This window comes from Melitaea cinxia, chromosome 29 (assembly GCF_905220565.1).
Source record: "Melitaea cinxia chromosome 29, ilMelCinx1.1, whole genome shotgun sequence".
NCBI classification, from domain to species: Eukaryota; Metazoa; Arthropoda; class Insecta; order Lepidoptera; family Nymphalidae; genus Melitaea; species Melitaea cinxia.
In genome coordinates, this window is record NC_059422.1 from 8,245,144 (window position 1) to 8,259,781 (window position 14,638).

Genomic DNA, 14,638 nt, shown 5'->3' on the forward strand with positions numbered 1-14,638 from the left:
AAATTTTTTTGTTGTAATAATGCATAAAACACACATTGAAACGCATAAGCCTTATATATTAACATTATTAGTTTTTAATAAGCCCACCAATAACTAGTTCTAGTTACATTAATTTTAATCTTCAGTTGTCAATTACGTTAAGATACAATATCTTAAAATTACTTTTAATTTACTCTGTATTACGATTTTTTTCACAATTCCCCAAAAAAAAAAAACTAAATGTTTTCAATATGTCGCAGTTCTTTCAAAAATATTAATTAATTTGGAATCAAAATATAATCAGAAATGTTTGTGTTCTTTTTCCGACTATAAATTTTTGATAGCCTATGAATATTATATGTGCAAGATAATTACCAGCTATCAGTAAAATAGGCATATATTGTGAGCAATTAAAAAAAATTACAGATTAATTAAAAAAGTATATATTTGTACAAATATGTAACGAAATTAAAACTAAGTGCAAAACACGATTAAAAAATAAATAATTACTATCCTAATTATTTTCTGAGGAACTGTGCAAAAATTACAATTCTTTAAATATCTCCGTCACAGACAACAATATCTTGTGTTTCTTTTAATTATAATATAAGATAATATGTAAGCAAAATTAATGTTCCTTAACAAGTGATATAGTCTTGATAAATAAACAATAATTTTTGTAACGTCGACAATAAATAATACAGACTTATTTGTTTGTTTTATTACCAAACTTCCAAGAAAGGTTATGTTTTTTCGCGCGTATTTTGCGAGCATTGTAATATTCTTTATCAAAAATATGAGAAACATTTTCTAAAGCGCTGAACGGATTTATATAATTAAGATATCATTAGATTCGTCTTGATAACGCAAGTGTTCTTAGATAGGTGATGTTAAAAAAACCCACATAATGATTTGATGACACGCCTGCAACTCTAGAAGCTTCGCAAGCACGGTGCCAACCCTACTCCTAGGAGCTCTGGTCATCTTATTCACTACAGGAACACAACACTGCTTGAAAACAGTATTATTCGAGGTACATAATCAGTCCGACTGCTCAAGATTTTGAGCATGATATTTCCTGCTTGCAGTTTTTTTGACGTAACAACGTCTTATAAATTGGTTTGCCGGGTGACACTTCAAGAAACTGCGTTACGCTCCGCTTACGTTATGCGCTCACAATGAGAGCGAGTGAGAGGCACGCGTCCCTTCCACTCGGGCAAAATCACTCAGATAGGAAGAAGTTAAGTTGTAGTAAACGCTGTTTCATTGTACGCAAATGTATTGCAAGTTATTGTATGTATATTTGTATATAATTACGTATGTATGTGTAAAGGTAAAAATAAAATTTTGTTAATATGAAATTCAGTGCGAGATTCTTTTATAAATTAATGTTTTAAATATAATTCTTTGTATAAATAAATGTTTTAAATTGTTACTATTATTTCATCCTTCTTCCTACTATACGAATGAATATTCACATTAAAATTATTTTACCACTCAAAGTCGTTGTCACGTAAAACTTTCGCCCGTATACCGACTTTACAGGCAACCAATTTTTTTTTATTACGTTGATTACACATAAAAATATACATGCAGCGCCATCTATTATTACATTCAATTTAATAAAAGTGCAGTGCCATCTATTTTGTTACGCGTGACTTAATACATGAGGCGTCATCTATCATTACCACTAGGAACTAGCTTCGTTTTAAATCTTCGAGATTTATACTTTGTGTTTTCTTTATAATAATTCCAATATTATCTTGTAGATGGCACTACACGTACTTTAAATCGCGCTATTGTTGTGTTAAAACGAACTGTACAATTATAATATTAACTATATTAATGACAGACCCCGCAAACGAAGTTTATGTCTAAGAAGAAATTCTGAGAAATTTTTGTCGTCGCAATCATTCTTAACTGAATGATCGATCTGTAATTCAACATAACATTGAACGTGCCTACTTACGAAGTAAACCGTACATTTTAATAAATTTCTTTAATAAAATTTTGATCGTAATTTGTAGTTTAAAATTAATTACGTTGCTGCTTATTCGATTAATCAGAGGCTCAGACAGAAAGACATATCTATAGTTTGGGAGCCAAGTACAAATTTTGGTTAATTATTACCTCCCAATCGAAACTTCGTAAAATGCATTAATGATTTATATTGTGAATAATCGCGATTGTCATTTGCGACTCCGTGGGTGAGGTAGGCAGTGACAGCCTGTCACGCATGGAGAAAAAAAAAGTTTTTTTACTAATTTCCTCCCATTTTAACATTTGGCGTTTAAAATCTAAAGTAGTACCTAATCTCTCATTCATATTAATCGGATCAGAAATTAAGAAATCGTATCACCACGTTTAGTTTTAATATGTCTAGAAATATTTAAGAATCTTTAAAATGTTTTCTTTTTCGATTCACTGACGCATTTATTATAGCAGTCATTAACAAGCACAACGCTAATTTAATAACTTTAACTCCAGTGCATCCATATGGTTTTTACATTTCTGAAAAGCGAAGCTTAAAATTGTACTTTTCTTTTTATAGATCATACCGGTTGTTGTGATTTTTTCGATTCATTAAATATTTACGATTTCGTTAGATTTAATAATAAAACGTTTTTCTATATCTAAGAATAAATTGTGAATTCAATTACTTTATTAAATTATAATAATAAGTAATTTGTAAAATTTTGCTATATTAAAATATAGGTACCTAACTAAAATAGCAAGTGGCAACATTGCGAGACAGCCATGTTCTTTTCGTTTCTGACGTTTTGCTGACTCGCGTGTCTCCTCTAGGTTAGTTTTGTTTTAAGTTTATTTAAGTGTAATTTAAAACGAAATAGTGAATATACTGTGCTTAAATATTTAATTTCAGATAAACAAAATGCAGAACGACGCTGGTGAATTCGTTGACTTGTACTGCCCGAGGAAATGGTAAGGAAGTTTGAAGTCTTAGGTTAAACTTGGTACATGTTATTTTGCCATTTTTATGAAGTTAAAAGTTTCGTTTTAATCATTTTACCTAAAAATTATAAATTTCAATTAAAGAAACTTTGTAAATAGAACATTCAAATGTTTCTTTGCTTGTTTTAGTCAATATCAACAGTTAATTTTCGCCATGTGTTGGGTGTATGAAATCGATTAGTATGACTACAATGTATGTAAAACGTAATAAGTACTTAAAGAATAAATTTTAATCCTAATATATGTACAAAGTTTTGATATAAACAAATATCAAATATGTTTCGGTTTTGTAATGTTTTGATTGATCACAATACTCATAAGAATTAAAAAAAAAAGTTGAGAGTTGCACAATTAATCAAACCAGCTCTTGTAGATATTTGAATAGAATTTCGATGTGGGATATTTAAATCTTGATATGATGTAGTTTTAGACTGTATAAAGCTTGACACTATAAATTTTGTCATATTAAGATTATTATAATTGTATAAACGCCCTGTATTGATTGTACCTGTTGCGTTGGCGGTTGTGGGTTCGATCTCCGCACGTGACAAACATTTGTATTGGCCATACAGGGTTTTGCCGTGGTCTGGGTGTTTGTGCAGTCCTTGTGGGTCTCCCCACCGTGCCTCGGAGAGCACGTTAAGCCGTCGGTCTCAGTTGTTATCATGTACATCTGATAGCGATCGTTACTCGTAGCAGGGAATATATCCGCCAACCCGCATTGGAACAGCGTGGTGGATTAAGCTCTGAGCCTTCTCCTACATGGGGATAGAGGCCTATGCCCAGTAGTGGGATATTACAGGCTGAAGCGATAATTGTATCACTGCACACATTACATTACCTATATGTACATTTTCATGAATAATATCGGAATTATTTACACTCTACTTCTCGTTTTTATCACTTTTAAGTGGAAACTTAATTGGTTTTAGGGTCTGGTTAGTTGTTGATATTGCTATTTGGTGGATCACTGTATCCAATAGATAAATGTTTTTGATACGTATTTTTTTTTACCATTGAATTGTATTATCTATAATATAAAAATGAATCGCTGAATGTACATACTCCCATACAAGACATTTGTGATAATACTTAAAAGTCAATTTGAACTTTAATACCATACGATAAAGTTTGTGTTAGGCGACGTTCGCCGGGTCAGCTAGTATGAGATATTTCTATTCAAAAATATGAATCTTACTCATAGTTTATTAATTGATAGGAAACACGCCATAGGCCTTATTCCATCACCTGCTGCTAAAATCAATTAAAAACTTATTTATAACTATCCATAACTGGTGAAGCCAGTACTGGATAAGTTTAAGGTTATTTGTGTCCCAAACATAATGAAAATAAAATGCCCTCCTAGACAACCTAGGGGCATCTCCTCTGCTCCTAGGTTGCATGGAAGAGATCGCTTTTTAGCGATAAGGCCGCCCTTTGTGCCTGATGATACTCTGTTTAAGTCCATAATATGTATTATTTCTGTTTTGGTGTACAATAAAGTGTACTGTTATGTTATAAAATGTTCTTCAGCTCGGCCAGCAACCGCCTTATCCATGCTAAGGACCACGCATCAGTTCAGCTCGTGATCGCTGATGTAGATCCAGCTACCGGCCGAGCGGCCGACTCCAGCAAGATGTACGTCATCTGCGGAGCCATCAGACGCATGGGAGAGTCCGACGATTGCATCGTTCGGTTGACTAAGAAAGATGGTATCTTGACTAAGTGAGTTTTTAGAGTATTTAACTTGAGAAGTCTGTTATTAAGATTTATTTGACAAATATTTTTTTAAATTGCTAGCAATGCAATATAAGTACTTTCAATTGCGTAGGTATGTTAATAGTGGTCATTGTATAAGACTTACTAGCTGTCTCGGCAAACATTGTCTTGCCGCTAAACGCTATTTAAAAATAGGGTGTGGTGGTAGAAAGGTGAAAATTTAGGGTTGTATGTATTTTTTAACGCCAAGTCATAATAAAATAAAAAATAAATAATTTATCTAAAAATGCAAATTTTTTATTATAATAACAATTTTTAGTAATAATAACGTAAGTATTATAATTAACTGTTTCTTGTTACAGGAACTACTGATGTTGAGGTGTAAGAAACATATTTTATAAGAAAAAAAAATAAATAAAAATCCACAAAAATTAAATTTGTTTTATTTGTGACGTTTTCAATTTTTACTTTTCTTGAGTTTTGGACAAAGTTAATGAATTGGCGAATCTGAAAACAAAACTTGTATTAAAACTTATATATCATTATTGATAGTAGCTGCAATGCATGCATGATCACGCGTTGGCGCAACGGTCACAGCACTGGTTTGTAGCTATTGCGCGGGCGGTTGCGGGTTTGATCCCCGCACATGACAAACATTTGTATTGGCCATACAGGTGTTTGCCGTGGTCTGGGTGTTTGTGCAGTCCTTGTGGGTCTCCCCACTGTACCTCGGAGAGCACGTTAAGTCGTCAATCCCGGTTGCTATCATGTACACCTCATACACTCATAGTAGGGAATATATCCGCCAACCCGCATTGGAGCAACGTGGTGGATCAAGCTCCGATCCTTCTCCTACATGGGGAAAGAGGCCTAGGTATACTTAGCAGTGGAATATTACATGCAGACACGATGACACAGAGACGATGCTTGCATTATACGTATAGAAGTAATTTTTTTAATAAATCGAGGAATTTCGTATTAAATCCTTTTCGTATTATAACCTTTTGACTACTCGCGGTAATTAGATGATTTTTAAAGCGTAAATATGTTTTTCAAATCTGTCTTAATAAATGTTGATACCATAGTGTCACCGCCATGCTTTGGTAAGAAGTGAAGCATGGTACCTAATGATTCTGTAAAAATTTAGTTGCAAATTTTTTGGTTTATTTGCACGATATATGGTTTTATAATAATAATAATATAGGCTTAGGCCTGATTCACGGTTTGTCAATTTGGCAGCTTAAGCTACCTAACAAAGTATGGTGTGGTACATTAACAACGTGAGGCTCAGGGGAGGAAATGAGAGGCTCAAAAAATCACGAAATTTCAGAAGGAGGGGTGGGCTTACAAAATATCACGTATTTATTCGTTGAATGCGCGATTTGTAAACTAAAAAAATAATTGTTTGCTCGCAAACGAAAAAAAACGGACTTCAATTACATCGACGAGTAATACAACGTAGATCGACGAAAAAATAGTCAAGTAACTACGCGTTATCAAAGATTACTCAAAAAGTAGTTATCAGATCTCAATAAAATTTATATGTGACCACATGACAAACATCAGCTTTCGATTAAATTAAAAATTATTAAAATCGGTACACCCAGTAAAAAGTTATTGCGGATTTTCAAAAGTTTCCCTCGATTTCTCTGGGATCCCATCATCAGATCCTGGTTTCCTTATCATGGTACTAAACTAAGGATATCTTCTTTCCAACAAAAAAAGAATTATCAAAATCGGTACACCCAGTAAAAAGTTATTGCGGATTTGCAAGAGTTTCCTTCGATTTCTTTGGGATCCCATCATCAGATACTGGTTTCCTTATCATGGTACTAAACTAGGGATATCTCCTTGCCAACAAAAAAAAGAATTATTAAAATTGGTAGATCCAGTAGAAAGTTATGCGGTATAATACAACGTAGGTCGACGAAAAAAGCGTCAAGTAAAAACGCATTATTAGATATAACTCGAAAAGTAGTTATTAGATCTAAAATAAATTTAAATGGGACCAATTGACACACACCACCTTTACCAATATCACAAAAATATCTACCACATTATCAAAAAACTAACGGAAACAAAGTCAAACTAGCTGTCACTAGTTTCGTACCGTACTCATCTCCGCCCGCCCCCGCAGCCCGGTCTGCCTCCAGGCGGTGGGCGGCAAATTGTCTTCTTCTTACAACTGCTCGCCCCCACCACCAGACACACCACGCACCACGCCACCCACCATACGTACTGATATGCGAGTGACCACTCCTGATATTGAATAGAAATAGAGAGTTATTGAAAAGATAAATTTTGGACAACAAAGTCATAACTTGAATTTTTCAAATTTGGCTATAATCGTTTTTTAAAGATTACTCGTTATGAAATGATATAGAGCCTTTGGTATAAAAATATGAGGAGTGAAATCGTGTGAAATAGTAACGCTGCCAGTGACGGTCTCCGCGTTGCAAAATAGAAATAAATATATTTTTAAACATCACGGTAAGCATTCTTAAGGAGCCAACACCAATCCCAAGCCATGACCAATAAATAACATACCATAATTCCGTCAGCTTATGTCACAACTGAAATACTTCTCATCACCAGTATTTAGGCTTGCAGCCGCCAGGACAGCGGGGCGGGCGACAAGAGGACTTACGCTTACAGGCAAAGGCGCCTACAACCTTAAAATTAAATAGGCAAATCTAAATGAAGCCCTAAATCTAGTTGTAATTTTAATTAGGTCCCTACTTTATCATCATGCAGTCTATTAGTCCCTTAGTTTAATCTGAAGCAGCTCTGAAGTACCTCAGGTAAGGCCTTAGATTAAGAACCGTCGAATTATCTAAGTTCAAAATTTAACAGTTTATCGACATAATTTTGTTACAAAAAAAAAAAAAAATAACCGTCTATCTAACTTCAAAATGACGGTTCTTAATCTAAAGCCTAGCCGTACCTCAACCGTACAGAAGTATACAGACAAATAATTTGCTTTCAAATAGTATTGTGTTCATATCGTGAGTAAGGTAGTCAGAGCTCCTGGAGAGGACCAGGGTTGAGGTCGACAAAGCGCTTGCAATACCCTATATAATTATAGGCTATGAATTTTTGCGGACTACTTAGAACACTGCATATATTTATAGTGATAAACCTAACTACGCTTTAAACTGCGTAAATTCGTCTTTCAAATTCCTTTCCAAAAGGAAGTGCATTAGCGTCATGACAAGTCGTATGTATGGAGGTTATAAAAACAGAAGTTACCGGACTTCAGATGAGAGAATTTGAAAAATCTAGAGCGACTAGGAAGGATGTTCAATTGCTCGAAGGATTCTGAAATATGGTACTGTGTAACTCATACAATGGTAACTACAATCCTGGTGCAAATATTAAAATATTACTAGTACTATACCTGTATCAGAAGAAATAAAAGCCAGTAGATACAAAGTCGAGAATTCTTCATATTTACATAAAGTGATTAATTATATTTCAACTATTTTAAGCATATTCAATATTTGCATGGTTTTATTGTAAACTGTATAATTCACTTATAATTTTGCTTATCATGTTTGAAAATTTCTTTTGTTCTTCTGTCAATATTTTTTTTCTAATTGCGTGTGGTAATTTGTCAGTTTAACTTTATTAATTCTCTGATTGATCAAATTGTCAGTACCTATAAAGAAGTTTCTGCTAGAACCAGATCAAGAGAAGAATCCACAGTAAATCATCTAATAGAAGTAGGTACTTACATACTCGCAGTGACGTAGCGAGTTTAACTCGCGTCCGGGCACATTACCTTTTTAGTGCTCGCATTCGAAAACCATATAATTATGTCCAGCTATTTTTTGTTTTGTGGACCATTTGGGGCCCCCTTGTGAGTAGCGCCCGAGGCATGATTGCTACACCTCTGCATACTCGTGAATAAAATATTATTGAATTATGTCAACACGTAAAATATTGCTTAAAATCTATGGCGACCCGACTGGACTTCCCTTAAGTTTATATGCTAATCTTACAAAAAAATCACGTGAAATTGTGCTCCCAAATATTCTTGTTTCCGTGGCGAGTAAGGTAGTCAGAGCCCTTGTTAACATTGAGGTTAGGGCAGTGCCGGATTAATGTAATTTTGGGCCCTAAGCAATCTTCTCCTATACTTAAGTGAACTACAAAGAATTGATTAAACTTTCCCGTGCTCGTTATTTTGTCTCGGTCATCTCTGATGCTCCCCTAGACGGGATGCACTAAGTAATTACTTATAGCTTATAGGCTAATCCAGAATTGGGTTAGGGTCGACAACGCTCTTGTGACGTTCCTGGCGTTGTAGGTACCAATACCTAGGCTATAGTACCTAAACACTTGCAATCAGGCGTAATAAAAAAAGCTCTTTTACGTTTTCAATTTCCCTGTATATTTTAGGAAACTACCGCTTGGCTACATAAGCTGTAAACTGCACAAGTTTTTTTATTAAATATTCAATTTATTTAATACACAATTTTGATAAACTTATTGTAAAGAGACAAAATAAAATAAAACGAGATACCAATTTATGAAACATTAATATAATAATAAATAATAATTTTTATATGATTATTGTCTGAAATATTGTCTAAGAATTTTCCAATAACTACGACATAACGCGCACACAGATTTATTCCTGTCGTCACATTTCTCTTTGATTCCGTCTTCCGACTTATCATCAGATTTTTCTTGGTAAACACCATGTTTGTACGGAGAGCGATTCGAGCTGCGTTGACTGCTTGCGTGTAATGCTTGTAAACGCTTAGCTTGCGCATACAGCTGGAATTATTGTGATTAAATTTAAATTGACAACCTTTCTGGTGTAATAGTAAGAGACCTTAACACCCGTAGAAAATAGCGGGAATAGTATTAGTACAATAATATTAGTCTGGTCTGGTGTACATAATTGAGAAAAGAGAACGCAGGGTTAAAAGCCATGTAAAAACGTCGGTCCGGCTGTTGCTATAGACACATTAAAGCAATAGTTATTTCCCACCAACTCGGAATGACACAGCGTGGTGGGTTAAGGTCTCTCTGCTTTATGGAGAAGACACTTTTAACCAGCTCTGCTATTTTTAAAAGGAACTAAGTAAAAGATTGACAATTCTGACAGACGAATGATTCCTATATTTAGACTCAGGTTTTATAAACCAAACACAATTCAAACTAACGTGCAGGGGATTGTCCAAGTCGAAGACGTCGCTTGCTGATCCAGTAACAGAAGGACCACTGCAGTGCGCTTCACTGTATGACAATATTATAACATATTAAACATACGAAATATATTCAATTTCGGAAAATAAGACTTAAGTAGTATAGAAAGGTTCATCACATCAGCCTTTCGCAGACCACTAATGGATATAGGCATCCACAAGCTCACGCCAAAAATGGCACGAACTCGCGTGTTTTGCCCATAGTCACCACGCTGGGCAGGCGGGTTGGTGACCGCAGGGCTAGCTTTGTCGCACCGAAGACACTACTGTCCATCTTCGACCTGTGTATTTCAAAGCCAGCAGTTTGATGGTTATCCCGCCATCGGTCGGTTTTTTAAGTTCCAAGGTAGTAGTGGAACTGTGTCCCTTAGTCGCCTACGGCGACTACGACACCCACGGGAAGAGAGGGGATGGCTATATTCTTTAATGCCGTAACCACACAGCATGTATAGAAAGGTTACAAAAGTGTATTAGATTTTAGACTTAAAGCAGATTACAGCTAAACAATATTGCTTTCAAGTAGTATCATGTTATTATGGTAAGTATAAGTAGCCAGAACTTCTTGGGACTCGTTATCATATAGTACCATCGGTAACGTCCGTCCGCAACACCAGTCACCAGGGCACTACAAGGTTAGACTACGATAACCGCTGATCATTAGGTGACTGTTAATTTCTTTGCCACTCAAAAGTGTGTAAGAAAAATATTTTACAAAAAAGTAGTAAAAAACCACAACAAAAGCTAAAAGTTAAACCTAGATCAAAATTAGAACCAATTACATATTATCAAGTTGTTTTCTCCGTTGATCCGCTGGAGTGATGTCCACGCGGTGGGCTTGTATCACTCGGAGCTGACGCCTGTTAGGAGAGTTATCTGATGTCTGGCCGGGACCATTACGGTTTGCATGAATAATCTAAGATGTAGACAGTTTTATTATTAAAGTAAAAAATAGGAAGAGTATTAGATAAACATTTGAAAGTACTTCTAACGATCCGTTCAAAATTTGTTTGCTGGATATCCAGAAGTAACATCCAAACATGTTTATGATCGTTTAAATGTAGACATCGATATAAAAATAGGTGGAAGCTATTATATGATTTACAGAGGGGATCCTCAGATCACTTTTCTCATTAAATACCTCATTTTCAGTACCTTACCTACCTGTCTAATAACTTCTTTATTTTTTTTTATATATCACTAGGTCGGCAAACAAGCGTACGGCTCACCTGATGTTAAGAGATTACCGTAGCTTATAGACGCCTGCAACACCAGAAGCCGACCAAATCCCCGCCCCCAGGAGCTCTCGTCACCTTACTCACCAACAGGAACACAATACTGCTTGAAAACAGTATTATTTAGCTGTGATCTTCTGTAAGGTTGAGGTACTACCCCAGTCGGGCTGCTCCATATTTTGAGCAGGAATTTTCCTTATGTGCCTCAGTTAAAATATAACACAAATGACTAAATTGTCGATCATACGGTAAAACTACCAAACTCTGCCTCACTATTACGATTTTATTTAATACTCCACCTTTACTGTGTTAAAGTTACTTCCATCATCAGTAGCCACAAGCTTATCACAAACTGAAATGGACCCAGATGAGCCTCGTACAACACGCGCTCGGACCGGCGCACGTCGAGTCGCGAACAACTGACTCAGCTCGTCCAGCTTACCCATTATTAGCTTGTACGTTTTACACGAATCTGACTGTGGAAAGATTATCGTTCAAATTAATTTACCTTTTAGTCCTAATTACCGTTCGTCGAGTGAAATATGATCCTAAAAAACAAGCATCACAACGTTCCAAAAATAACAAATATTTTAAAATAAATATTATCGTGAGGTGGGATCGCACCTGTCACAATGGCACATTATTTATAAAAAACGCACTTGCTAAATAACTCATTATCTTTTGCTGCATAGTTCATATGTCTCCGTAGCCCTAATTTAGTATATGTGGTAAAACCTTTACAAAATATTTAAGCAATCGCTCTATTTTAGTGGTGCGAGTAGTGGCCGGATGGATATTTTTATATGTACAAATATTTCTTTTCGGTTTGGATGTCTGTCCTTGTGGTCTCCCCACCGTGCCTTTTTTTTTATGTCACTAGGTCGGCAAACAGGCGTACGGCTCACCTGATGGTAAGCGATTACCGTAGCCTATAGACGCCTGCAACACCAGAAGCATCGCAAGCGCGTTGCCGACCCAATCCCCAACCCCCAGGAGCTCTGGTCACCTTACTCACCAACAGGAACACAATACTGCTTGAAAACAGTATTATTTTGCTGTGATCTTCTGTAAGGTCGAGGTACTACCCCAGACGGGCTGCTCCATATTCTGAGCAGGAAATTCCTACTGTGCCCTACCTCAGTTAGCCTCAGCCTCAGAGAGAGCGGATTAACGTACTCTCGTTAAGACCAACGGCTTAACAGGATCACGTTAAGCCGTCGGTCTCGGTTGTTATCATAAATATCTGATAGCGATCGTTTGTCATAGTAGATAATGTATCTGCCAACCCACATTGGAGCAGCGTGGTAGATTAAGCTCCAATTCCTTACCTGCATGGAGAAAGAGGTCTATGCCCAACAGCGGAATGTTACAGGTTGAATGTTTTATATATACAATCAACTTACCCTATGCTTATCACGTATTTTGACATTCCTTGAACTACAACTGCTTGATGTAATGTCGCTCGTGCAGGGTGTTATTCTTTGCTTCACACGACTCACTTGGCACACGTTTTGGCCAAAATTTTGCTTAGTAGGATTTAAATGTTGACCGAATTGATTTGTATTTTGGCTCATACAATTTAAAGTTTGAGCAACTTGAGAAGAAATGTTTGAACCAATATTTTGTCCTACATTTGGAGTGTTCTGAATTCCTGTTTGAGGAATATTCTGTGCAATTTGTGGTTGCGCTAGTTTCTCGCACAGTTCTGCGACGCGGGCTATTTGTTCTTGTTGCTCACGTAAAGCCTTTTCGCAGGCGGCTTTGAATTCGCGTACTGATGAGTTGGAGTCAGCTGTCCGACTCGAAATGCGAGGTTTCTCTACGCTTATCCGTCTGAAATTAATTGTCGTTATAACTATTACAAAGGATTTTTGAAATAAAACTTGTTTAAGCACGCTTGAATTCGGGAGTAAGCTTGTTAATGCGTGACGAGAGCGTTACGAAAAGTGTGATTGTACGAGGCGAACGGAAGTTGAGAGGAAGGTATAAGTTAGTTAAGATAGAAAGAGAGAGAATTACGTTTCGTAAGTTTAACTTCAGTTGTGTGGTCTAAGGCATAGTTATTATTGTTACATTTCGACTAAAATAAGTGCACTTTTGAACGAGCTCCGAACACTTAGGATCCGTTTTCCTATAGGTGTACCCTGGAAGAGTAGAGAGATACGGGATACTCAAAAGTTATTGAATTACTTCTCCAGTCAGCTTGCTCTAGATTTTGAGCGGGTCATATCCTGCTGTGGCATTCTTTAATAAATTGAAATTAAACGACTATTGTCGACTACCTATGTGGCCGGTATCTCTGCCTCAAATAGCTGCCATCAGAGACTCCAGAGTCGTGCGAGTACTGTTTGCGGTCCCGGGTGTACGGGCGCGGCTGCACGGGGACGCTGTCGCTGCTGGAGCTCAGTTCCACCGGCACACGATCTACACCACCCGCATCCACGATCAGACGCTCACTATACACATGTAAATAAAGTTTTGACACACGAAGCGGAACAACAGGAATATATTAACAAACTATTCAAGAGAGAAAACCAAGTTATTTAACGACGGAAAAATATTCAAAAGCTCATACTTAATTTGAATTTAATTGGAATTAAAAATGAACACAATTAAATGCGAATACTGTTACCTCTGTAGTACAAGAATAGTACTGGTAGTAGAAATAGTGGATAGTAGTTGTAGTAGTGGGAAGTAGTGGTAGTAGTGGGTAGTACTAGTAGTGGTAGTACCGTGTGTGAGCAGGACGATGTCGTGAAGGTCGCACGGAGGCTCGGATGTAGCGGTCCAGATCTATGATGTCTGCAGCGGCGGCGGGCGAGCCGCGCGACACACTGGACGCGGACATCGATTCTGCACATAAGTCTTACATATTTTAAAAGTTTATGATTGATTGATCAGCTTGTAACGTCCCTCTGCTAAGTAAAGGTATTTTACTTCATATAGGGCAAGAATCGAAGCCTAATTGCTGGGTTATTTCCCTATTTATCATCATCATCATCATTATTTCAGCCTATTGCAATCCACTGCTGTACATAGGCCTCCACAAGGTCGCGCCAAAAAAAATGGCGCGAACTCATGTGTGTTGCCCATAGTCACCACGCTGGGTAGACGGGTTGGTGACCGCAAGCTGGCTTTGTCGCACTTAAAACGCTGCTGCCCGTCTTCGGCCTGTGTATTTCAAAGCCAGCAGTTGGATGGTTTATAAGTTCCAAGGTGGTAGTGGAACTGTGTTATCCCTTAGTCGCCTCTTACGAAACCCTCGGGAAGAGAGGGGGTGGCTTTATTTTATTTTTATTGCCGAGCCCCATATTTTATTTCCCAATCACGAGTAACGAATTCTACCAAATGTCAATGTCACCACTATACCACAGCGGTCGTGATTTTTGGCCATATGAATGGTGGATGGCCATAGTTTTAATTTTTACTCCTTGAAAAGATCACAAATGCACAAATGTGTTATATCTATGCATGATGTTTAGGAATTAGAAATTTTTAAAGGAAAACACAGCTTAATGC

General features: G+C 36.7%; 2 protein-coding genes and 1 long non-coding RNA gene across 3 annotated transcripts; 1 reads left to right on the forward strand and 2 right to left on the reverse strand.

Moving 5' to 3' along the window:
* Positions 1–2,696: 2,696 nt before the first annotated feature.
* LOC123667815 (40S ribosomal protein S21) lies at positions 2,697–5,107 on the forward strand. Its single transcript, XM_045601653.1, has 4 exons — positions 2,697–2,784; positions 2,864–2,922; positions 4,486–4,677; positions 5,034–5,107. Exons 2-4 carry the CDS (start codon positions 2,873–2,875, stop codon positions 5,041–5,043), a joined length of 252 nt encoding a protein of 83 aa, XP_045457609.1. The 5' UTR covers positions 2,697–2,784; positions 2,864–2,872; the 3' UTR covers positions 5,044–5,107.
* On the reverse strand, positions 5,093–8,221 carry LOC123667816. The gene is made up of 4 exons (XR_006745477.1): positions 8,069–8,221; positions 7,219–7,343; positions 6,782–6,930; positions 5,093–5,178 (listed from the first exon to the last, which is right to left on the reverse strand). It is a non-coding gene; the product is annotated as an uncharacterized LOC123667816 (long non-coding RNA).
* Positions 8,222–9,196: 975 nt separating this feature from the next.
* On the reverse strand, positions 9,197–13,967 carry LOC123667798. The gene is made up of 7 exons (XM_045601637.1): positions 13,852–13,967; positions 13,402–13,575; positions 12,523–12,952; positions 11,425–11,595; positions 10,667–10,800; positions 9,846–9,918; positions 9,197–9,453 (listed from the first exon to the last, which is right to left on the reverse strand). Exons 1-7 carry the CDS (start codon positions 13,965–13,967, stop codon positions 9,244–9,246), a joined length of 1,308 nt encoding a protein of 435 aa, XP_045457593.1. The 3' UTR covers positions 9,197–9,243.
* Between the last annotated feature and the right edge of the window lie 671 nt (positions 13,968–14,638).

What these genes read in the sequence shown, in the direction of transcription:
- LOC123667815 (XM_045601653.1), top strand. Translation starts at nt 2,873, where the DNA reads ATGCAGAACGACGCTGGTGAATTCGTTGACTTGTACTGCCCGAGGAAA. An exon ending in TTGTACTGCCCGAGGAAATG is followed by an intron (nt 2,923 to 4,485) that starts GTAAGGAAGTTT and finishes AATGTTCTTCAG; the next exon opens with CTCGGCCAGCAACCGCCTTA.
- LOC123667798 (XM_045601637.1), bottom strand. Translation starts at nt 13,967, where the DNA reads ATGTCCGCGTCCAGTGTGTCGCGCGGCTCGCCCGCCGCCGCTGCAGAC. An exon ending in CAGAGATACCGGCCACATAG is followed by an intron (nt 12,953 to 13,401) that starts GTAGTCGACAAT and finishes AATTAATTTCAG; the next exon opens with ACGGATAAGCGTAGAGAAAC. An exon ending in ACTTGGACAATCCCCTGCAC is followed by an intron (nt 9,454 to 9,845) that starts GTTAGTTTGAAT and finishes CAATAATTCCAG; the next exon opens with CTGTATGCGCAAGCTAAGCG.